The sequence below is a fragment of the Trichosurus vulpecula genome, chromosome 7 (genome assembly GCF_011100635.1).
Source record: "Trichosurus vulpecula isolate mTriVul1 chromosome 7, mTriVul1.pri, whole genome shotgun sequence".
NCBI lineage: Eukaryota > Metazoa > Chordata > Mammalia > Diprotodontia > Phalangeridae > Trichosurus > Trichosurus vulpecula.
The window spans coordinates 189,890,292-189,916,840 of NC_050579.1; the positions used below are offsets into that span (position 1 = coordinate 189,890,292).

The following is a 26,549-nucleotide window of genomic DNA, read 5'->3' on the forward strand; positions in this document are numbered from 1 at the left end:
TTGCTTGGTATGAGCTCTGAGACATATTTTTGTCTGCAAATTCATGTTAACATAGCGATGCCCTCATTGGTGCTTTTCTGTCCATTGGCCTACCAGTCCACACTTAGCGTGGTCATCCAAAGAACAAGTATGGCTGCTTCAGTGCAGCAAAGACAGTATGTCTGGAGGTCATGAAACTGGAGGCCTATTGGATGATCTCAGCCTCAGCTTCTGTGACAAATGCCTTTGGTTCCATAAAGAATGCACAATGTGAGTAGGGTGTTCCAGAAAGACTGGTGAATAAGAGTTATATCTGAAATATCTCATCTTCAGGTCTTATAATACCAAAAGAGTCTTCCCAGCTAGTACTTCACATGAGCCTAGAATTTGAGCCAGCCACAAAAACCCTGATGATGAGTACTGTTTTTCAACACCCTCTGAATCAGAAGCATTAACCTTACCACTCCCTGTTTCCTTTCTACCTGGAAACATAAAGGATTTCTAATCTGGTCTTATTTTTTACAGCAACAGGTCTTTTGCATGAGGTCCACAGTCAGATGCTTAAAGTGTCTATCCTTTTTCCTTCCCTTTCATCTATAAAATTATATGGACTGTACTAAAGACCCTTCCAGCTCTAAATCCACCTTCTTCTAAAGCTTCATTCTCAGACCCTGAAAGATGTTCATCCTTTTTTTTTGGCCCCTTTGCTTCATACCTTTCTTACTGCTGATGTTCCTTCATCTGTGCCCCAGTATCACCCTCCATAATATCTGACCTACTGCTTTGGAGAAGGGAAGCCCCTATTTATTTAAACAAATTTCATCTTCTGAAACAAACTGGGTAATCAGAAGCAGATCAAAAGAAGTTTCCCTCAAAGTGCTATTTTTTTTTGGAACTTCTGGGCATCTTCCAATTCAGTCTGGTGTTGGGGCGTAGGACACACACTTGTCAAGTGAGAAGCGAAGATACTATGCACAATCTTTCACTCTTTCTCTTGGAGAGCTATTCCCTCCTCATAGCCTATTAAATATATAAAAATTACTCCCAAATCTCAATATCTTGACCTACTCCAGACTTTTTCAGGCATTAGTCATGCATCTCCAGCTACTACTGGTCATCAACTGAATAACCTGCTATCAATTGGAAGTCAGTGTCTAAAAATTAAAACTCAACATTTTTTCCATAATAGCTAAAAATGCACCATCAGTGCCATCTTCATTCTTCTAACAAACCAGCAAGCTTTTATTAAACTGTCAATATGTGATAAGTGCTAAATCCCCTCAGGGTACTTATGTCCTAAAGGAAACAGTATGTCATAACTTTAGAAGAAAAGGCACTAGCAGACCTTCAGTCTTGGGCTTTAAATCTTGAGTTATCTTTGTCTTCTGCCTCTCTATCTAACATCTATTTACCAAATTCTGTTGATTTTCCCTTTGTAATGGTCCTTGCATCCGATTCTTTGTTTTCCCACTGCCACCACCCTAGACCAGGCTCAGATGTCACTGCTTGCCTTCTTGGCTGACATAACTGAGTGGAAAGAAATGTGGTTACAAGTATTTTTAGGTTTTTCCCCAAGAGATAGAAAATATTGGTCACTTTGCCATGATAATTTTTTAATTCTTAACACATCACAGATTTTCTAAGTCAGAAGGGACCTGATGGTCTAGCAAATTCTAACTCTATTCCACCTTAAAAAGAAAAAAAAACACCTGCAACATCCCCAAATGCTCATTTAACCTTTACTTCAGGAACTTTAGTGAGGCAAACTCATTACCTGTCAAGACATCCCATTCCACTTTGGAGTTAGTTCTAACGTGCCTGTTTTCAAAAGGTTTGCCCGCTGCTCCTAGTACTGCCTTCTGGCACCAAATAGAACAAATTGATCTTTCTTCTGCAGGATAGCTCTTCATATATTTGAAGATATAGTAGTCATACCTTAGTCTAAACATACACATGTTCTTCAACCAAGCCTCATGTGGCAAGAACTGGAGACCCTCCACCATCCTAGTTGTGCTTTTCTAGATGCATTTCGGTCCACCTCAAATATTCAAATGAATCAATCAAATATTAAGCACCTACTATGTGCTAGGTACTGTGTGCTCAGTGCTGGGGATACAAAAAGAGACAAAAAGTAGTCCTTGCCTTCAAAGAACTTACAATCCAGTGATTCAGATCTCATTCATTTAGGCGTTTCCTCAAATGATGAAGATCTCAATCCATCCATGCTTGCCTATCTCGAATGGCTTTTGTCCATGTTGTCCTGTAAGATTTACAGAGGGAGTCTACCCTCCCTCATTTTCTCCTGTTGTCTCAAGGACATCAGGTGAGCACTGAGGTTGTCCTCCAGTCATCCTTCACCCTCATCAAATGACCAACCCATCTTCTTTTTCTATCCTACATTTTCCTCTTAACATCTTATACTATTCTTCATTATATGTTGCAAATTATTTACATCCACAATGCATCTCTCTATTGCTCTCTGTGTGATATTCATTTCCATCTGTTTGGAGATTGTCAAATTTCATGTCTTGCAACCATACGCTGGAACCCGTACAATATAGTTGTTAAAAAGCCGAACATCATCAACTGGAGAATGGCTCAACAAATTGTGATACATCATTGAAAGAGAGTATTATTACACCTTGAGATACAATGAAATACCTTAAAGAATCCTAGAGAATCAACTAAAAAAATAGTTGAAACCACAGCTTTAGCAAAATTGTAAGATTAATAAAATAAACCCATGTAAATCATCAGCATTTCTATATATTACCAACAAAGTCTAGCAGGAAGAGATAGAAAAATTCCATCTAAAATAACTACAGACAATATAAAAATCCTTTGGAATCCACCTGCCAAGACAAACCCAAGGACTATAGGAGAACAATTACAAAGCACTTTTCACACAAAGACAGATCTAAACAATTGGAGAAATAATTGTTCATGGGTAAGTCAAGCCAATATAACAACACAACAAATCTGCTTATTCAATACCATACCAAACTACCATAGTTATTTTATAGAGCTGGAAGAAATAATAAAAATTCATCTAGAGGAACAAAAGATCAAGAATGTCAAAGGAATCAATGAAAAAATGTAAAAGAAGGTGGCCTAGCAATACCAGATTTCAAACTATTACAAAACAATCTCATACTGGTTAAGAAATAGAGTGGTGGATCAGTGGAACAGATTAGGTACACAAAACACAGTAGCAAATTACCATAGTCATTTACATAGTGTTTGATCAACCCAAAGTGCCAAGCTTTGGGGACAAGAACTATATTCAAACATGATTTAGACATAAAGGGTGATATAAGCAAATTAAAGGAGCATGGGAAATTTTACCTGTGATATCTATGGATAAGGGAATAATTTATAATCGAAAAAAACTATAGAGACGATCACAAGAAGTAAAGCAGATTATTTTTATTGCATTAAAGGTTTTGCACAAACAAAGCCAATGCAGCCAAGATTAGAAAGAAAACAGGAAAGTGGGGGAGGGGGAATTTACAGCAAGTTTCTCTGATAAAGGCTTAATTTCTCAACTATTTAGGGAACTGAGCCAAACTTATAACAGTAAGAGCCATTCCCTAGTTGATAAATGGTCAAAGAATATGAACAGGAAGTTTTCAGAAAAAATCAAAGGTATCTATAGTCATATGAAAAAATGCTCTAAATCACTAGAGCACTTTGAGGTACCACCTCACACCTATCATATTGGCTTACATGACAGAAAACATGATAAATGCTGGAGGCAATGTGAAAAAATTAGAACACTAATGCACTGTTGGTGGAGTTGCAAATTAGTTCAACCATTCTGGAAAATAATTTCGAACTATGCCCAAAAGGCTATAAAACAATGCATACCTTTTGATCCAGCAATACCACTACTAGGTCGTGTATCCCAAAAAGATCAAAGAAAATGGAAAATTAAATAATGTACAAAAATTTTATAGCAGCTTTTTTGTGCTGGCAAAGAATTGCAAATTGAGAGGATGTCTATCAGTTAGGGAATGGCTGAACAAGTTGTATTATATGATTGTGATGGAACACTATTTTTCTATAAGAAATGACAAGCAGGATGGTTTCAGAAAAACTTGCGTAGACATATGAACTGATGCAAAGTGAAGTGAGTAGAACCAGAGGAACATTGTACACATATGGTAATATATAGAAATGCTGATGATTTACATGGGTTTATTTTATTAATCTTACAATTTTGCTAAAGCTGTGGTTTCAACTATTTTTTTAGTTGATTCTCTAGGATTCTTTAAGGTATTTCATTGTATCTCAAGGTGTAATAATACTCTCTTTCAATGATGTATCACAATTTGTTGAGCCATTCTCCAGTTGATGATGTTCGGCTTTTTAACAACTATATTGTACGGGTTCCAGCATATGGTTGCAGGACATGAAATTTGACAATCTCCAAACAGATGGAAATGAATATCACACAGAGAGCAATAGAGAGATGCATTGTGGGTGTAAATAATTTGCAACATATAATGAAGAATAGTATAAGATGTTAAGAGGAAAATGTAGGATAGAAAAAGAAGATGGGTTGGTCATTTGATGAGGGTGAAGGATGACTGGAGGACAACCTCAGTGCTCACCTGATGTCCTTGAGACAACAGGAGAAAATGAGGGAGGGTAGACTCCCTCTGTAAATCTTACAGGACAACATGGACAAAAGCCATTCGAGATAGGCAAGCATGGATGGATTGAGATCTTCATCATTTGAGGAAACGCCTAAATGAATGAGATCTGAATCACTGGATTGTAAGTTCTTTGAAGGCAAGGACTACTTTTTGTCTCTTTTTGTATCCCCAGCACTGAGCACACAGTACCTAGCACATAGTAGGTGCTTAATATTTGATTGATTCATTTGAATATTTGAGGTGGACCGAAATGCATCTAGAAAAGCACAACTAGGATGGTGGAGGGTCTCCAGTTCTTGCCACATGAGGCTTGGTTGAAGAACATGTGTATGTTTAGACTAAGGTATGACTACTATATCTTCAAATATATGAAGAGCTATCCTGCAGAAGAAAGATCAATTTGTTCTATTTGGTGCCAGAAGGCAGTACTAGGAGCAGCGGGCAAACCTTTTGAAAACAGGCACGTTAGAACTAACTCCAAAGTGGAATGGGATGTCTTGACAGGTAATGAGTTTGCCTCACTAAAGTTCCTGAAGTAAAGGTTAAATGAGCATTTGGGGATGTTGCAGGTGTTTTTCCCTCCCTACCCCTCCCCCATCCAGTGAGAAGGCAAGCAATATGATACCCATTACACATATGAAGTTATGCAAAACATATTTTCATATTAGCTATGTTGCCAAAAAAGTAAGAAAAATAAATTGAAAAAAATGCTGCAATCTGAATTCAGACTTCATCAGTTCTCTCTCTGGAGATGGATAGCATTCTTCATCATTAAGTCCCTTGGAATTGTCTTAGACGATTATATTGATCAGAATAGCTAAATCACTCAATACAATCGTCTAAGACATATGTGTAATGGGTATCATATTGCTTGCCTTCTCACTGGATGGGGGAGGGGTAGGAAGGGAAAAACAGAACACAATTCCTTTTTAAATGAATGTTTAAAATAAAAATTTTTTTAAAGGAAAGAATATAAGGGATTCAGAGGAACCTGGGAAAATGTATAGGAACTGATGGAGAGTAAAGTAAACAGAATCAGGATTGCAATGGGAAAGATTCCACAATCTTTCACATACCACTAATAATAGTTCAATAATCAACTCCAGTTTTTTTTTTTCAGTACTCAAGCAGATTTATCTGAATCAAGTGACTTGAAGTGATTAAGGCACATGTAGGCAATTCACCATGTGACTAGTCCACTTTTTTCTATCATATATTTCCCTGATGACATCATTTATTCCTACAAAGTACATGTATATATTTTCTTATGATTGAATGCCAGAGAGATTGTGATTCTGGACATTATAGGAAGCACTAGGGCTCAGTAAATATGGAGATAACATGATCAAACCTGTGCATTAGAAAAATCACTTTGGCACCGAAATGAAGGATAGACGGGAGTGAGGAGTGCAGGCAGACCAACCAGCAGGCTATTGCAATAAAGGGGAGTGATGGCTAGGAAGGGGTATTTGTTTTAGATAGGGATAGAGAGAGAGAGAGAGAGAGAGAGAGAGAGAGAGAGAGAGAGAGAATATTTATTGCTTACTATGTGTCAGGCACTGTACTAAGCATTAGGGACACAAATACAAACAAGCAAGACAGCCTTTGCTCTTAATCTTACATTCTAATGGAGGAAGACAACACATAAAGGTGAAGTGAAAAAGGAGGGAGAAAACATGGAAATTCTGGCTCAATCTTAGAGGAGCTGAACTGTGTCAATATTGATGTTCTCTGTGTGAAACCAGAAGACAAAAAAGTTACAGCTAAATGTAGAGAAAGCTTCCAGATTCACCTTGGAGAAGTGAATAAAGGTGGAATTGGTTTCATTAGAATGGGATGGAATAAGTGTTTATTAAGTGCCTACTTTATTCCTGGCACTGTCCTAAGCTCTTTACAAATATTGTCTCATTTGACATTCTCATCATGTGCCTAACGATAATAAGACACACATTTCATAGGATATCTGGTCATCTCACCTTACATTGCTAATGATCAGTAGAAGCAAACACATGACCATGAAAATAATAAACATAGTTGCACAGGGTGAAGAAATAGAGAAATTCTATCAAGCCCTTGCCAAGATTATCTACACAAAATCCCCATAGAAACTTTGATACTGAGTCATGTAAATGAGAAATCGGGCGCAGGGCAGGACAGCAAAAACAAATCAAGTCAAGAAACGGAAGAAGACAAAGGCTTACAAATGACTCAGAAGTCCCCTGCCTATACATCATTAGTTCATTGAGAAAGATCAGGTAGAACTGGACATAGTGATTACCAAACAGCATAATAATTACTAAAATCTGCTACATCCTAACAGACAGGAAATGCCTGGCTACTGGAGTCATTTGAGAATTAGTTGTTTGGGTTGCAGTCAGATCATTGACTTTGTTAGAGCAAAGTAAATACTAAAATTGAAGAAAAAGAGGACACAGTGTCATCATAGCAGTTCCAGTGAATCCTGTTTAAGCTCATTGCTCCAAAAAAAATGGGAAATATTTTTCATCAGCGCCAGATTAAGTACACACAAGAGAATTTTATGTTGGTACAACAAAGTTTCTAAAACTTTCAGGGAATTAATTTTCAAAGGGCTTCAAAGGGAGAAGTTTCCAAAAGAATGGAAACAATTACATAAGATCACATATCGTGCTTTATTTTTCAAAGCAACCATTTGAGGCATAATTAGCAATTAGCTTACTTACTTATCTTTTATATGTATTGAAAATGGTCTATGCCCACATTGAGGGTAAACTGGATGAAAGAAAGGAAGTATACAGGCACACTTTTACAGAATACATATATATATATATAGACATATATATACACACATATATACACACACATATATATGCACACATATACATACATACACATATACATATACATGCATATATACATGTATATATGAACACATCTTTACAGTTATATAGCTGAGTGAAAGATATAGATGATAGAAAACCCCATAGCATCAGTGGATAAGACAAGTTGCTACTTTAAACGCTCTTCTCAAAGTGTCTTCAATACATACATTAAAATAGTTCAAGATCCCATAAGAGATGTTTACCTAAGGCATTTGGCATTGTCATGAATCTGTACTAAAAGAATATCTTATTATCAGTGAGATTCTTCAAACGTTCCTATTTATATATAACTCTGCACTAATTATATTGAAATTCAGAAGAATACAAAGCATCCTTGAGAAAATCCATAATTATTCGAAAGAGATCAGTTTAACCATGCACACAGAAATAACAAAGTGGATGAAAAACTCATTGTCTTAATTATGAGATACAGCTGGAAAGACGACCCACTTAATCCATACATACATATTTGCCATGGACAGATCACTTCAGTGTATAATGAGCTTAGTGCAGAGATGAGGAGAATCACATATGGGAAACTGCATTGTGTTTTCAGTCATCCTAAGTAGATCACTACTATAAAAATCTACCTCTTTAATTGCCATATTCTCCAGCTGATATTATATGACTATGAATTGTGGGACTGTGTTGGCAATCAAAATGGGCTCTTAGCACTCAGTTCAACCAAGTGCCCTTGAAGAGTTTGGCCTTTGTTTCCTTGATTAGATTGGGAGTCCTTGGTGACCTCCTTGCCTCATGGGAGGGCCTAGTTTACATGGGTTTAAGTGGCATGTTTGGGACATCAGAGGCTTTTAGACCACGTGGGTTTAAGTCGCCTCTTTGTGACAATTTTAGGTCACATGGGTGAGTCGCATGTGTGATTCACCCTTGACCCTGAAAAAGATATAAAGCCAGGGGTTGGCTTTCCCTTTCTCAGAGCTCTGAGCCACAGGAAGAGTGGCACATGACTCTGGGCCAGCTGTTGTCAGGCTCCATGGCTTGTGAACTCAGATGTTGATGCTTTTTGGTAACTGAATTGTGATTTGGTCTGTTTCTAACGTATCTTTGTATTTGTATTTGCTCTGAAGTTCAGGGTGCTGGCTTTTTCCCCTGAACTAAGTGAACGATGTCTGTATGCTGGATTAAAGTAAGCTTGTTAATTCCTTAACATTGTTTTCCTTAGTAAAGCAGATCAAAAGAACCTGGGTTTGCAGCATTCTGTGAGCTGGTTGTTGTTGGTTTTACACCCCCACAGCAGCTGCTAGCCGGATTGTTGAAACAGGGACATCAAAAGAATCAAAATTGTAGGTCCTCAAAAAATGCATAGGAGGTATCTGAAGACTGAAGCATATTACCAAAGATTAGCTGCATACATGAAGTATCATAAAAGACATTTCAAAGATATATGTCATCCAAAAAAGATACAGACAAATACAAGGAAAAGTACATTGGCTAGTCTGAATGCTACACTGATACCTTTCATGGTATTAAAAAAAATGGGAATTTTCAAGTGAATTGGATGAATTCTCTGTGGAGGATTTATGGAAAGACAGACAAGAATCACATAGAAGGAATATTCAGATGAATAAGATCACAGACCCAGCAAAGAAAGTTAACTTTTCAATATAATTTGACAACTATTTATTAAGCATTCACTCCTTGGCATGTGTCTGTGTATTTTTCCCCTACTAGATCTAAGGGCACAGACCATATGTATCTGCCCAGTGCCTATCTATCATCATGCTCTGAATAGAGTAGGTGCTTAATAAATATTTGTTATTTCTGTGTATGTGATGGTGCCAGCTCCTATTTATTCTAAAGAGCAAAATAAATTTGCTTCTTATTGTTAAGTTTTCATTGGTAGCATTTACACCTTGGAAATGACAAATCAGGGCTTGATTTATTGTTTTGTTGATTGTCTAGACGTTTAAAAAGTGATAAGTTCAATGTGAAGGTATATGTAGAACCTATATCAGATTACATGTGGTCTGGGGAGGCAGGGAGGAGGAGAAAATTTGGAACTAAAAAACTTGTGGAACCAAGTGTTGTAAACTCAAAAGAAAAAATAAAATTTTAAAAAAGCGGAAAAAATGTTAATGCGTATTAAACTTAAAAGTGTGTTGTGGTTACATTTTTTCCTGGAAAGCCAGTTGCTAAACATTTAACAGCAAGTCCTTGGTTATATCTAATTGCCTTGCACATAACAGATTAGCCATAATCATACTAGATGATAGACAGACAGACACACACATTCACATATAAGCATATTCACAGACATACATGTATATTCAGGAATACCTACATTCATATATGCATTATGTATATTGTGCTTGTATAGACATACACATTCATATTGCATATATATTCAAATTACATGTTAAATGTATATGTTAAATTCATAACATATATATATATAATATATTTATATAAAAATATGTGTGTGTATACACAAACAGTATTAATGAAGAAGTGTAGTGTACTGGATAGAGAGCTGGCTTCAAAGCCAGGAAGACCTGGGTTCGACTCTTGTCTTCAATACGTACTAGTTGTACTAGATCCTGACCAAGTCACTTATCCTCTTGGTAGTTAGGGCAGTTTTCTGAGTTTGCAGAGAAGATCCCAGTCTGAATTGGTAGAGGGAGTTCCTCACCTGGGAATTCCCTTTATCAGAAAAGCACAGGTTAGGTTCTTATCCCTGTCCTATGAATGAATGCAAACTAGGAACTGAGGTCCTTATAAAAACCAAGACCATTCTCCAGAGCTGGGCTTCCCAAGATTTTTCACTCCCATGTGTCATTTTTAAATTTCCGATTTTACTGGCCATTAAGGAGAGTTAAATGTTTTATAAGTAATGTGAACTAGTATTTCTTGGATGGGGAGAAAGGGTGGAAGGGAATAGCTTTGCTCATGGGCAAAAATGGTTAAGCCCCTAGAAAAAAGTATTTGCTTGATTATTAAAATAAGGAGAGGCCAAAACAGAGATAATTATATTCCTTAAGGCATATAAAACATTGAAAAATCAGGGGGCCTTAGAGTGGAAGTCACAAGTCACCCATGTGGAAAGTACACCCATACTTGGATATGGCTTAGGAGAATGAAGAATGGGGACCTGAAGTGCCAAGAAGGGAAGAGAAGTTAAGGGGTATAGAACTCATGGCCAAGCAGTGACAACTCACATGGAATGAGTTGGTATTGTCCTCATTGGGAAAGGTTGCTCTACTGCTCACCATGGTGTCCTGGTGGCTAATGAAGATTAATTAAGGTCTCCAGGGCCCAGCATTCACCAAAGGAGTTTGCTAATCTGGCGTAGCAGTGCGTCTGCCACCTACTGAATAATGATATTATGGTGCCTTTTGCATAATTATGTTTGCATATTCATCATAAACAGTCTGACCCATTTTGATACAACTGAGACATACAAAAATTTTTAAATTAGTTCTAATATACTTTCCATGATTGCACATGTATAACCTCTATCAAATTGCTTACCCTCTCAGGGAGGGGAGAGAGGAAGGGAGAGAATTTTGAAATCAAAATTTTTTAAAATTAACATTAAAAATTGTTTTTACATGTGATTGGGAAAAATAAAATATTCAAACTGAAAAAAATGCTTTCTATACATGAATATTAGACTTTGATTCAGAAAAACCTAAATTAAAGTCTCACCTCAGACACTTATTAACAGTGTGATCCTGAGCCAATCACCTCATTTGGCCTCACTTTTCTTATCTACAAAATGAGGAAAATGAGAATCAAATTAGATAGCATATGGAAAGCATATTTATAAACCCTAAAGCACTATATACACTTAGCTGCTGTTTTTTATTATTTTTTATTTTGTTTATTTATATTACTTTTAGTCCTCACAACAGTCACAAAGCAAATATTCTAGGCCGTGTGTTGTTATCCCATTATGCAGAAGGGGAAACTGAGCGTCAGGAAGTTTAAGTGACATGGTTAGGGATGACTCAGCTAATCAGAATAGGAAGCAGGATCCAAACCCAGGAGTCCCTCGACACCAGACTCAGCATTCTATGCCTTCATTATCCCTATAACTGCACTTGTGGCTTGTTTAGAAGATACGTTTGTAGAACCAACATTGACCTACATGAGATAGAACCAACATTAACCTACATGAGGTAGACGTAAATCTTCTCAGCTCTAATTAAAAGCAGGATAGGCAGCCAAGTCTGGCTCTGTCTTCTCTAAATGGAAGGTGAGACCCTATTGGGAAGAATACTCCAGGTGGAAATCAGCGGGGCTGGTTTCGTCGTCCTCCCCCGCCCTTGCCCCCAATGCTTGCTCCATGTTTGTCTCCCTGGCTCTCATTTCCAACATGGAGGTATTAGACTAGGTGACCCCCAAGGTCCAGGTTTATTATTAGGGGAGTGCTACTGATGTCTTCCCTAGCTTTGGTGCTGCTATTCTAGGAGACCTAACTCATGAGCACAACTGTGTACTATGTTATGCAAAGTCAGGAGGAAAAAAATAATCCTGTAGTGTCAGAGTGAATCTCAAAATCTCCTGAGATCTTTTTTTTAATAATTTTTTTTTTTTCGCAGAGGGGAAGGCAGGGCAGTTGGGGTTAAGTGACTTGCCCAAGCTCACACAGCTGGTGAGTGTATCAAGCATCTGAGGCTGCCTTTGAACTCAGGTCCTCCTGACTCCAGGGCCGTGTTCTACTACTCACTGTGCCACCTAGCTGCCCCTTTCCTGAAATCTTAAGAAAAAAAAAATCCCTTCTTCCTTTTCAAATTTTTCATGGCCCTTGGGCAGCCCTTTACTGGGAATTTGATCATAATCAGGGTTAAAGAAGCCCATCAGAGAAGTCCTTGGGATGTAGCGAATGCCTACCCCTCATCTGGCACAGAATAGCCTACAAAGATTTCTAACTGCAGTAGGCCAAGAGAGTAAGTTACCCCCTCCGAGTCAGTTAAAGTGAGGATCTACATACTTCTCTAAGGTTTAGAGCTCTTTATAAATACTATTTATTTTCCCCCCACAACAATCCAAGGAGGCTGGTGTTCTTATTATCCCCTTTTTACAGGCTGAGTCAGACAGAGGTAAAGCGACTCGGCCAGAGTCACACAGCTAATCAAAGTCAGGCAGGATTTGAACTCTGTTCATTCTGACTCCCAGCCAGCGCTCTGCCCCTTTTGTTCCACAGCAATTACCGACAATCCTGTTCAGACTTGCTGCCAGTTCCTCATTATTGGAGCTGATTTGGGCCGGGCAGCACGATGCAGTGGAAAGGCCATTAGGCCCTGATTCAGAGGATAGAGATTCAACTCCCAACTCTGGCACTTACCCTCTGATGACCTTGGGCAAGTCACTCGACTTTCACAGGCCTCAGGTTCCTCAACTATGAAATGGAGGAGAGGGAGAGTGAACTAGATTGCCCCTGAGGCTCCTGTGAACCTATGAGGCTTCCACCGAGGACAGTCATATAAATTCTCACCCAACTCAGAGGAGCAATGGGGTAGGGGGATAAATGGCCTACCCAATAGAGCTCTCTGCTTCTCCAGAGCACAGCCCCAGAATCTTGGTTCTCATCTGCCTGTGAGTCACCACCAAGATTCAGAAAATGAGAGTCTGGGATTAAAATTTGTTGTTGTTGTCATCGTTCAGTCATGTCCGACTCTTTGTGTCCCCAGTTGGGGATTTCTTGGCAGAGATAGTGGAGTGGTTTGCCATTCCTTCTCCAGCTCATTTTACAGATGAGGAAACTGAGGCAAACAGGGTTAAGTGACTTGTCCAGGGTCACACAGCTAAATAAGTATCTGAGGCTGGATTTAAACTCAGTTCTTCCTGACTATAGAGGCTTACCTCTCTTTGCCAGAAACCTCTCTTGAGCTCACTAGATCAAGCAGAGCAGGGATAAGGCTGAGTCACCCGCTGGCACCTAGGAAAATCAGGGATGGGAGAATTTCTAAAGCAGAAGCTCCATTCATTATCAAAATTCCTTTCCCACAGGATTCTGACTAACTGTTTTTCTAATGCAGCCCATCATCCCACACTCTGCCCACGGTAGATCAATTAGTGCCTGCAAACTCCCACTTGCCGCCCTATAACTCACTGAGGCAAGACTTAGTAAGACAGGCAGGCCCTGTCACTGCATGGTGACTGCCCTGCATCTGCTGATAGAGATCTGTGGGATAACCTCAAAAGCTGCAGGGGACGATAGGATCATAGGAGCATAGAAGGATCATGGGAACATAGATCTAAAGGGTCCAGAAAGGCCATTTTAACCATCTCCCTCACTGATTTGGAAACTGAGGCTCAGAAAAGTTGTGATTTGTCTAAGGCAGGGGTGGGGAACCTGTAGCCTGGAGGCCACATGGGACTCTCTAGGTCCTCAAGTGTGGCCCTATTAAGTCAAAAGGCCACACTTGAGGTCCTGGAGGGCCCCGTGTGTCCCAGAGGCTGAAGGTTCCCCACCCTGGTCCAAAGTCACAAAGGTAAAAAATGATAGAGGTGAGATATAAAACTGGATCCACTGCCCCCTGGTCCATTAGTTTGGGATTTTTTTCATCATACTGCATTCTTGGTCATATCTTCCAGAGCCTACCTACCTCAGCAGTTTTAAGTGAATATTTCCAGGCTGCCTCTCTCTCTGCTCTAAACTACTACTCCACCCTCTTACCGAGAGTTGACTGTCCATGTCTCAGCACTCTAGGTCTCAGCAACAGTGATTTCTGGGAGACAAAGCGTTCCGAGGATTATTAGGTAGTTTTTGCCCAAAGAGGGAGCTTCGGGTGGAGTAGGATGGACCTCTTGCAATTTTCAGAAGGAATGAATCCACATAAATTCAACTGAGGTGGCAATGTATTTATAGAGAACAAGTAGAAACCAGACAACCACAAAACCAACATTAATTTAGACTGGTTTTTTTTCAAGATTTACTTTAAAAATAACTAAAAAGCATCGCATCATTCAATACACTCACATTGCTGTTAATTTTGCCTTGTACTTTGTATTGAAATGATGAGAGGCAATATGGTGTAAAGAGCTGGCCTTGGAATCAGAAAGACCTAGACTCTAACACACATGAGCTCTGTGGTCCAGGTAACAATTACAAATTGTACAGACAAGTTGCCAAACTGCATTGTTGGAATGAGTTCCCATACCCTGAGCTCCCCACAAGATGATCTGGCTACAGGCCCAGACCATCTTTGTCTTACCCCACCCCACCCCCAAATTCTTGAACTGATAGGTGGAGAAAAACATTCCCTAGATCAATGCCTCTTAACTTCTTATGTGTGATAGACCCCTTAGGCAGTCTGATGAAGACTATAGATCCCTTCTCAAAATGTTTTTAAATGCATAAAATAAAATATGTAATATTACAAAGGAAACCAAAGTTACGGAAACTAAAGATGAAATTTTTTTTTTATCCAAGTTCACAGATCCCCTTCTCACCTCTTCTCCCCACACATCCCCACCCCTTTCCTAAACCTATTCATTGGTCCCTTAAGAGACCACAGACCTTAAGTAAAGAAACTTTGCCTTAAGTAATTGTATTTTCCCATGTTATAAACATTCTTTCATTTCCTAACACTTTATTCATCCACTTATAATTAAGAATACTAAAATAATATTGAAATATTTTTAAAAAAACCAGGCCAAAGGCTTTTCTCTTTTAATCTGCCTGTTTTACATCTGAGTAGCATTTATGTTAGTAAAATTGCGCTAATCAGCCTTGATTCCTCTTTGGGGTGAGCAGTAGACTTCCAGGGGAAGGCTATGTGCAATGATTGAACAGAGAAATTTCAGGCCTGCTGATACTATGGGGTACTTTGTATCTTTAATTATGTTTGCCTCAGGGACATTGGGGAAGGGGGGGAGTGTTGGAGAATGGTAGTTTTTTTGTTTGTTTGTTTTTGTTAGAAGGGACTCTTGTTTCTTGTTGTTGGGTTGTTTTCAACTCTTCCTGACCCCATTTGGAGTTTTCTTGGCAAAGATACAGGAGTGGTTTCCCATTTTCTTCTCCACCTCATTTTATGGATGTGGAAACTGAGGCAAACAGGGTTAAGTGACTTGCCCAGGGTCACACCAGTTAATAAGTGGCTAAGGCAAGATTTGACCTGAGGAAGATGAGTCTTTCTGACTTTAGGCCCAGCCCTCTATTCGCTGTGCCACCTAGCTGCCCCTATTAAAAGAAACAGGGATTAGAGCTGGTGTAAAACATTATTGGGGTGCCCTGTGTTTTCACCAGTTGGCCACCAAAGGAAATAAATAACAAAGAGCCGAGAGAGGCATCATGTCCCAAGAGCATGTTAAAAAAATACAGAGGTGTCGTAGCTGAGCAGCAAAGTAATACGCGATTGCACATGTTTATTTTATACTCAGTACAAGGCAGGAAGGGGTTGGTTTTTCAGCACAGGCAGTGAAAGATTTCATGGCGAAAATGTCCTTGCAAATTAGCAGCAGCCTCCCAGGCCACTGTGTCTGAGCAAAGCTGAATTGCGTTCCGTCCCAGGCTTCAGGCTTGCTTTCCACATGCAGGATATTTTGGGACGTGAATGAACTGCCGTTGGTGTTGTATAGAGCATACGGGGTATTCTGGGTCAAAAATCCGTATCCTGGCAAGAATCACCAGCTTCATACTTTGGCCAGTTAAGGAGAACTGGCCCACAAGGAATGCTTTCCATCAATTTATAGAAAATGGCAACCATGATGAGAAGACAGTGCTCCTAACGAGGGTTAACAGCAGAAAACAGCCCTATGAAAAGCCAGACAAACTCCACTTGAGCACCTTCTTGTGAGGAGGAGTACTGGTTAGATGTGTCCTAAAGGCAATTTTAAAATAGTAATAATAGCAACAGGAGTGATAATAATAGCCAACATTTATGAAGCACTTTACATTTATTATCCCAATACATTCTCACAACAGCCCTGTGAAATGGATCCTATCATCATCATCATCACCATCCCCTTTTACAAATGAGCAAACTAAGGGACTGAGTTCAATGACTTGTCCAGATTCATACAACGAATGAGTGTCTGAGGCAGGATTTGAATTCAGGTCCATATCACAGTCACAAAGCCCCACACCAGCCACTCCATCACCCAGCAGCCTCTACCCTCCCACCACTCACTCTTTGGGGAAATTACAGCAGGTATATCCAATTGTGTAAGAACACCTGGTGTAGCACAAGGCAGTTAACACTTTGGTCAATGGCCACCTGTGATGCTCGCCCCTCAGGCACACTCCTACTGCCTCGTTTTATACCTCTTTACACAGAGCTGTGTTTAATAATTGGGAAGAAGGGGCAAAGGACACACCAGGGGTAAGGACCTTTTTGTAGACTCCCAGAACAGGAGAGGACAGGGTATTCATTCATTCACACTGGTTTGACACAGCCCTGACTATGTGGATTTAAACCAACTGGTATCCTATATAGGATAGGAACTAGCCCTGTGATTTCTTTGATAAAGGGGATGAACTCCTGGATGAGAAAATCTTTCTACCAGAGCAGGCTGGTACTTTCTAAGACTCACAGTTTTCTAGAGTTGCCTAGAATAGTGAGAAATTAAGTGGCTCGACTAGGATCACACAGCCGGTATATGTCAGAGGGAGGACTTGAATCTGGGTCTTCCTGACTCCACATCCGGTTCTCTATCCACTATGCAGACGGCCTCTCAATTTATAAGGGATTAAACCATTTCCAACCCACCAAAAATGTGATAGTCTAAATTCTTTTCCCCCAAAAAGTCCGTAACACCAAACCTAGAGGTCTTGTATGTACTAATTCACTGCTGCACTGCCTTCTACTGAAGCCATACATGTATCCACAAGTGTACACACACACACACACACACACACACACACACACTCACACACCCCTAAAACAAATCTGAAGCTGCCCATGAAGAAAGTCCCTTGCTAAGCAGTACTTGGATCCATGACATTACAAAGACTCAGTCTTTTAGTGAATGTTTCTTAATCAAGGACTTCATGGGAGGTATGGGCTATTGGCTTGTTTTCTAGAACAACTGGTGGCTCAGAAATCAGGAGATCGTCCTCCCCAAAGGAGGAGTTTTGGTCAGTGTTCACAAAGTTGGGGATGTTGAATTTGCTCATCTGGGTCACATCCTCCTCCTCTGGTCTTCCACTGCTTCTGGATCCCTCCTGGAAGAGCTCATCAGCATCCACAGCAGTCGCTTTGTGACTTGTCTTTGTCTTTTCCATCTGGTCTACTTCATTGATGTAGCAATGAAAGAGAAATCTAGACTCAGCGGTTGCTGGGCGAGAAAATACCTTATCCGGCTCCCGAGGCCTTCCAAAGTCTGTAACAAAGCTATTCATTCGAAAATGCTTTTCAGAGGGTTCTGCATTTCTAAAAAGAAAAGGAGAAGGAAAAAATTATGTATACATCACACATTTCCAAAATTTGTATCCTCAGTGCCTAGCAGAGTGATTTTGAGATTTGAGATTAACTTTCATTTACACTTCATAGATCTCAAATGTACGATTTTTGCATGTCGATTTCCCATTGGAAGGTGAACTCCTTGGGGGCAGGAACCATACCCTTACCTTCATTAGTATCAGCGCTCATGCTGGCTCACAGTAGGTGCTTAATAAATGCTTATCGATTAATTGGTTGGTTGAAATACAAAAGAAATGATAACTAAAGTCCATGCAAGTTACTCTTCTCAAGACAGGGGAGCAATTTAGTCCATAAAATGGGGATAATAATAGTTTAAAAGTGACCTACCTCACAGAGTTGTAAGAGTAAAAAGATAACAATTGTAAAGCGTTTAGCACAGTGCCTAGCACACAGTAAGTGTGACATAGAGTTAGCTGTTAGTGTTATTATGTAAAAAGGAGGCCCTCCTGGATAACTGCAGAAATACAAACACCTAGCTAACTAGTATACTATAACATACTGCATATTAGGTGTTGGGGTTCAGTCATGTCTGACTCTTTGGGACCCAATGGACCACAGCACACTAGTACTCTCTGGGAGGTTTTCTTGGCATGGATACTGGAGTGGTTTGCCATTTCCTTCTCCAGTACATTGAGGCGAACAGAGGTTAAGTGATTTTCCCAGGGTCACATGACTAATGAGTATCTGAGGCCAAATCTGAACTCAGGTCTTATGGACTCCAGGCCTAGTGCTCTATCCACTGAGCCATCTGGATGCCCCCTATGTCAGGTACCCAAATATAATGCCTTGCCCTTTTTTAGGCTTTATGTTTTGCGCTTTCTGAAGCACATTCGTATTTTTACCTCCTTCAATCCTCGCGACAACTCTGGGATGTAGATTAGAAAGATGTCATTATCCCCCAGCTTATGTATGGGGAAATTGAAGCAGAGAAGGTTTTCATTTCTTTAAAGTGATTTGGAACAAATTATAGCCTGTGAGTATAATGAGATATTATTATGCCATAAGAAGCGATGAGATAGTTTCAGAGGAAACTAGGAAGACCTCTTTGAATGCATGCAAAGTGAACAGAAATAGAGAAACAATTTAGAGAATGAGAATAGGATTCGTTATAAGGAAAAGCGGCTTTGAAAGACATTAGAACTCCGATCAAGGCATTGCAGAGGACTGCACACTGCCCTGCTGCTGCCAGAGAAGCAACGGCCTGGAAATGTAAAATAAGACATAGCTTTGGAGGGTGTGGCTAATACAGGAATCTGTCTTGCTGGACAATGCATATTTTCTTTATTATAAGAGGTGTTTTTTTTCTTTTTTAATGTTCAGTGGGGTGTTTTTTGTTAGTATTGTATCTTTTGCCTTCTTAATGAGTAGGGAAGGGGGTGAAGGAGGAAGAGAATTTGGAACTGAAAATAAAAACTTTTTAAATATATCTTCAATGGGGTTGGGGGAAGTGAGGAAAGATAATAAATGCTTGTTAAAAAATTGAAGTTGACTTGCTCAGAATCTCAGACTAATCAGTGACAAAGTTGGACTCCCAAGTTCTCTGCCACTTAGTCCTGTTCTCTCTCCGTTAAACCACGCCACCCACCACAGTGTGGAACAAATGCAATGTTTCACATTCTATAAACACTCAATATGCAAAACTTTTTACTTGCCGGTTACAAACAGTGATAACTTAAATATGCTGCACCCTTTCAAGTAGTGTGTAAGCTAAGAGAAAGGTGACTATGAATAAAAAAAATTGAATCTGACAAGGAGGTAGGAAAGCTGCAAAGTGCCATGAAATTTCCAAGGAGACAGAGACAGAGACAGAGACGGGGGTGGGGGGGAGAGAAAGGGGGGAGAGAGACAGAGAGACACAGAGAGAGAGAGACAGAGAGAGAGAGAAGGAGAGAGAGAGAGAGAGAGAGAGAGAGAGAGAGAGAGAGAGAGAGAGAGAAGGAGAGAGAGGAGAGACAGAGAGGAGAGAGAGAGGAGAGAGAGAGAGAAGGAGAGAGAGAGGAGAGAGAGAGAAGGAGAGAGACAGAGAGGAGAGAGAGAGGGGAGAGAGAGAGGAGAGAGAGAGAGAGAGAAGGAGAGAGAGAGGAGAGAGAGAGAGAGAAGGAGAGAGAGAGAAGGAGAGAGAGAGAAGGAGAGAGAGAGAAGGAGAGAGAGAGAGAGAGAAGGAGAGAGAGAGGAGAGAGAGAGAGAGAAGGAGAGACAGAGGAGAGAGAGAGAGAGAGAAGAGAGAGAGGAAAGAGAGAGAGATTGGAAAGAGAGAGAGATTAAGAGATCACTCTTGATGCTGACTGGGAGTAGGGAAGAGAACCAGAAAAGGTTTCATGGAAGTTGTGGCATTTGAGCTAGGTCTTGAAGGATGAGTAAGATTGGTCCACTACACCATGATGACAAGCTAGGTGAGTGTACATAAGTACTTTTTCCAAAAGCCTTAATTTCTCTATTCATCAAAGGGTTCTCCACCTCTGTCACCGAGTGTTTTCATGGGCCCTGCAGTAAGTATTGGGTGAATTAGCTCTAAAAGTATGAAGAAAATCACTGAGGGGAGATGCCAATAGGTTTATGTGCTCTAAGGTAAATGTAAGTAGGTTCTTTGTCCCTGATAAAAGTGAATTTTCCTACTCATATCCTCTCCTAGGGGTTTAAAAGCTGCTGAAGCACAGGGATTGAGTATCTAGTCTCCCCAGGAGCTAATGAGATAAGATGGCACCTAGGAAAAAGTGAGCCTTGAGAGCCCTGATGGAAGGCATATTTAAAATAATTAGGTCCACATAATTCCTCCTTGCTAGAGCCGTGTATCAGCCTGAGTACTGCTCAGTCCCTTCAGTAAAGGATCTTCCTCTGGCCTGACATTTTCTGATCTGGCTGATGGAGTCATATGAGTATAAAAAGACTTCAGATATTCAATTGTTCTTGCTTCTCTGATAGAGCTCTGACTGTATTTCACTGAGAATTATGAAATGCTTCCCTCAGAGACCCTTATAAAGAAGCATCAACTTAATAGTAGGGAAGATGGACCTATTTTTTTCCCCTCTCCTGGTTGGGACCAGGGTGAAACATTGATTACTAATATCCTGAAAATGCAAATGTAACCTGTGGCTACAACATTTTGTTATTCAGCCATGTCTGACTCTTCATGACCCCATTTGGAGTTTTCTTGACAAAGATACTGGAGTGGTTTGCCATTTCCTTCTCTGTCTCTTTTTACAGATGAGGAAACTGAGGCAAACAGGGTTAAATGACTTTCCCAAGGTCACACAGCTGGTAAGTATCTGGAGGACAAATTTGAATTCAGGTCTTCCAGACTCTAAGCACAGCCCTCTATCTAGTGTGCCACCTACCTGCCAGACTACAACATCATACAACATCATAGCAATACAATCCTCACTCTTGCACTCTGGATTGGCTGGCTCATTTCAACTTTCCTTCACACTTGTAGGTCTAGATTTACCGGAGAAGGATCAGTACTACCCAGCTACTAGACACTACTCTTTCAGGATCCTAGGGGTAACCCTATTAAGGGGGAGGTGGGGGAAGATATACTATTACTACTTGCCATTGTAGTTCCTGAGCTCCCGCAAGTGAGTTTCTTATTTATACAGAATCAGTCACCATAACACCATTAACTCAAAATATTTACTTAATGTTAAAGCAAAAGTTGTTATCACTATCAAAAGTTATTACAATAATATACAATCACCATTACTTAAGGCAGAAATAATCTCAGTATACCCATAAACCTGAGTCACACTGTCCTACCAGTGTACATGGTGTCCGTGGGAAAGAATGGACACACACTTCTAGATACCTAGCAGGAAGCTACGTGAATGGGAAAACCCATGTGCTTGGGGCAACTCACAGCCCTCTGATATCAAGGCTTTCAGGAATAATTCATACCCCGCCCACAAAACCACTTCTCTGCTAGCTCTCTTCTGGCCCTCACCATTCTTGTAGTGGGAAAATCCATTTCTCTTCCGCTCTCTGATCAGTGGATGGGACAATAACAAGTTCTTTTGACTAACAGTCACTTTTAACAAGGTGCTGAGAAATTGTTATGCTATTATAGTAATAAGCAGTGGCCTGTAAGTCACAGAAACTGGCAAGGTCCTCAGGTTGGCTCTCCAGCCAGCTCCTCATACATATGGATTCTTCTCAGTCTAATCCGGGGGCAGGGAATCAGTGCCCCAAGGCCACATGTGGCCCTGGTCTAATCAATTCTTATCCAGTCAGATCTCTTTAAAGGAAAGCAGAGTTCACAGCAAAACCCTTGGGTTGGCTCTTCAGGTACTGAGGACAAATCCAGACAACTCTGTCATTCAATGGGATTTGACTTTGTCCAGCCAGCTCCAAGCCTCTTCTTACAACAGAGTTGACTGCAAAACTATGCAAAACCTGCATTTCCCCCTCTATTTCTCCCTCTCAGACCATAAGAGGCAGCAGAGAACAACAAGGCGTTTCTGCCTTTACAGCAGAGGATGCTGGCAGACGATAAATTCAGATGACTACAGACTTCAACTCTCCTGGCAAGATGAGCTTCTCTTCCAAGCAGCAGCTCAAGCCTTCCTGCTAGTTTACTCCCCTGATTGTTTATTTATACTCATCTTCATAACTGATCTTTCCACTCCATCAAGGTCTCATAGCAGAGCTTCTTGATAGTCACTGGCGCATATTTCCATTACGAGGAAAAAAATATGAAATCTATGTTTTCTACAATTATGAACCCAACCATCCTTATTTAATCTACAAGTAGTTTCCAGTTTTTTGAATTACACCTTTGTTAGTTAGAAGCTTTAAAATGGAAGAATAGACACGTAATGGGGGGGGGAAGGAATAAAATACTATTTTTAAAGAAATGAAAAAAACACTAAAGAATAATCCCACGTGCATGAGTTGACTAACCACATGGCTAATTCACACATGCTACAGTCCTGGCAAACCGGCCATTTTGTATTGTTCCTGGAACATGATTCTCAGTCTCCTGTAACCTGGGGTCAGGCTTTATAAAGCCCCTTGATGAAATCTGCTCCTGTTAGTCTCTGCCTCTTAGAATCCCTTGTTTCCTTCAAAGCTCAGCTCAAGGGTCACCTTTTATGTGAGGCCTTTCCTGATTCCCACAAGCTACTAGTGCCATAACTCCCCTCCCCCCTCCAAATACCTTTCATTACTTATGCTCACGTGTATACATTTCACCCAACAGAAGTTAGTTTCTTGAGGGAAATCATGTTTGCCTGTGTATCCCTCAGGGCCTAGAACAATGTCTGGCATAGGGCCAGCCAATAAAGTTTGTCGACTAGAAGATTATTGATTGACCATGGGCAAATCGTTGAATCTCTCATGTCCCCTAGGCAACTCTTTAAAACTCCAAGTCATACATGAGTGGTTGATCCCCATTGGTGGAGAGACCTTACATGTCAGAATTTCAATTCACCGATGAAATCACCAGTTCCTTTCTTCTCTGCCAAATGTTTATTATTTTTGTTTTATTTTTTTAGAGGGGGGAAGGCAGGGCAAGTGGGGTTAAGTTATTTGCCCAAGATTACACAGCTTGACCCAACTTGTGTCAAGTGCCTGAGGCCAGATTTGAACTCAGGTCCTCCTGACTCCAGGGCTGGTGCTCTACTCACTGCACCACCTAGCTGCCCCCAAATGTTTATTATTAAACTTCCTGGGCTTTAGTGATTCAAGGAGTGCCATTTCATCAGTGCTAATACTTACACCAACAGGGCAAATTGAAATCCCTTTGTAAAATGGTGTATCATTCTCATGATTTGGGGTGACCATAATGATAATAACAATAATCCATGATCTTTGGGCAAACCTTCTTGCGATAAGTTTTTCTGAGCCTAGTTAGTCAGGCTAGGGTCCTTGTAGGAGGTTCGATAGACAGTCCATGGATAGGCCCATCCGCGAAGGCTGTCCTCTTTGGGGAGTCTTGCCAAAGCTTGTATTTTGTCAGCATAGTCTTTGAGGCCCCAAAGCTTCCCTCCACAACATGAGGAGACATCAGAGGAGGATTTTGGCAGAGGAAGGCCTCTTCATGCTGACCATTAATTCCTGGGCTCGTAACCAACATAAGATGGATGGAGACTGAACAGAGCCTGAGTTCCCTGAACCCTTGGCTCCAGGGGCATCGGCCTTCCTGTGGAGATTCCTTGGTTTAATGAAAATTCAAAAACACATAGAAAATAAAACCAAAACATTTTGCCATGAAAGTTCTGATATTTAATAACTCAAGATAAACATTAACAAAGGCTAATAATGCACCAAACATAAACAGTTACATTATTCTGTCACTTGGAATGTTTAGTCATAGTTAGTCTCTCCTCAACAAGGTTATAAGCCCCTTGAGGTCAAGGCCATGGCTTGTGGTTAAAGTATGGTGCTGGACACACATTACTTTTGACAAATACTCATTGTTTGAAAGTTGTTGTTGTTTAGTTGTCTTCAGTTGTGTCTGACTTTTTGTGACTCCTCTTTTGGGGTTTTCTGGCAAAGATACAGAAAGGGCTTGCCATTCCAGCTCATTTTATAGATGAAGAAACTGAGGAAAACGGAGTCTCAGGGCTAGTAAATGTCTAAGGCTGGATATGGTCCAGCACTCTCTCCACTGTGCTACCTGGCTGTCCCACTGTTTGAAGGCATGAGTTGAAAATAGCCCTTTCACAGAAAGCTTGTGAACTAAATCAGAAATGGGAACATGCCCACTTTGTTGTTCAGTTGTTTCACTTGTGTCCAACTCTTTGTAACCCCATTTGGGCTTTTTTTGGTAAAAATACTGGAGTGGTTTGCCATTTCCTTCTCTAGGTCATTTTACAGATGAGGAAACTGAGGCAAACAGAATTAAATGACTTGACCAGGGTCACACAGCTAGCGAATGTCTGAGGTTGGATTTGAACTCAGGTCTTCCTGACTCCAGACCCAGAACTCTAGCCACTGCACCACCTATCTGCCCACCTTCAGAGATCAGTTTACACATTGAACCTGATGTGTGGTTGTACACTGTGACATGATGAAGTCTTCTCAAGGAACCACTGCCTTTCCACTGAGGGGCATTTCTATTTACCAGGGAGTTCACTTCAACAACTACCTTACCAAAGCCCTTGTGTGGGAGCCTTTGAATGAATGAAAATTAATAAATGAAAAAGCATTTATGAAGCACTTACTGTGTACTAGAATATAGTAACTGAATATAAATTAAAAAATAGAGAGAGTACCTATCCTCAAGGAATTTATATTCTAATTGGGAGAGACAACCACCATAGCGAAATCGTGGCCACTACAGAGCACTCTGGTCCTAAAAGTTATAAGGAGAGTAAATGGAGGTGTAGGAGAGGAGATCGACAGACCCCTTATAGCAAAAATGCATGGTTGGTTTGAATATGCTTTTAGAACTTGAGAAGGGAAATGGTGGAAAAACAAGCATTTTCCCAGCATTGATCTCTATACATACTCTCCCTGGTTCCCTATAATTTCTAAGATCAAAAATAAAATCCTGTTTGGCATTCAAATCTCCCTATAATCTGCCCCCTTCTACCCCAAAAACACTTTCAGTCTGCTGACATCTTAAATCCCCCCACCAATCTCACACACACACACACGCACACACGCGCGCACACACACACACACACACACACACACACACACTGTGATTCAGTGACACTGGCCTTCTTGCTGTTCCTTAAACCAGACTGACTCCAGGCATTTCCTCTGTGTGTCCCTCATATCTGAAATGCACTCCCTCCTCATCTTGGCTTCCTGGGATGGGCCTCCTTGGACTTTGGGATGAGGGGTAGGGTTAGGGATGTTCAGCTAGATGACAGCTCACAGAAGAAATGAATGAGTTTGATTTCATTTCTACCAATGCACATAAGAACCCAAATCCAATATTCCAAATCAAGGATGGGATACAATTAAATAACATTAATTTATTTTGCTGTGGATAAGATGCCAGTGGGCAAAACTGAGAGAGGATGTGATAAATGTTTGATGATTTACTTGGCCTTCCTGGGCCTAAGTTTTCTCACCTGTAAAATAAGAGGGTCACAATAGATGTCATCTGGAGTCCCTTCCAGTTTTGTGTCTATGATACCATGAATCGAGAGGAAGCTGGTTTTACTTTTCAGATAGGAAGTCCAAAGAAGGAAAAAGCTGTTCCTGTCCTTTTCCTCTATATCTATCATGAGAATTCTTGATGAAGAAGAGATACTGCTTTGATAAGCAGTAAGTAAAGTTAATGAATTTTTAGCTGTGATAGTGGGGAGAAAATAATTGCCAGCTCTCCATCTTCCGTAAAATCTCCCAGAAAAGCATTTTCCATGCAGCGGCAAAAACTGTCGTAATTGCAGTTTGCTTTGCTTAGAAAGGCAACATTAACTTTACAATAGAGTCTTCCTCTCCCCTGCCTTGCCAAGGATCACTGAGTCTTCAGTAATTGTGTCACTCCTGAAATTGCCTGTACTGGAGATCAGTGAGATGAGCTGAAAGATTCTCAGAGCCCACTGGTGCTTGGGATGCTATTAACCTACTTGACCTTAGAATGGACGGTCGTTTCATTGGCTGCACATCACAGTAAAAGGAAATACCACTAGCTTTAGAATTGGAAAGCTACAGCATGGCAGACTTAGAACCAAGAAGACCTGGGCTTCACCTATCTATCCTATCTATTC

General features: G+C 40.4%; 1 protein-coding gene across 1 annotated transcript in view; it reads right to left on the bottom strand.

Moving 5' to 3' along the window:
* Positions 1–17,441: 17,441 nt before the first annotated feature.
* Positions 17,442–26,549, bottom strand: part of MRAP2 (melanocortin 2 receptor accessory protein 2) — a 30,111-nt gene continuing 21,003 nt past the window's right edge. Inside the window, exon 3 of the mRNA XM_036769429.1 lies at positions 17,442–17,838. Coding sequence (XP_036625324.1) covers positions 17,442–17,838 — 397 coding nt within the window. The remainder of the gene's footprint in view (positions 17,839–26,549) is intronic.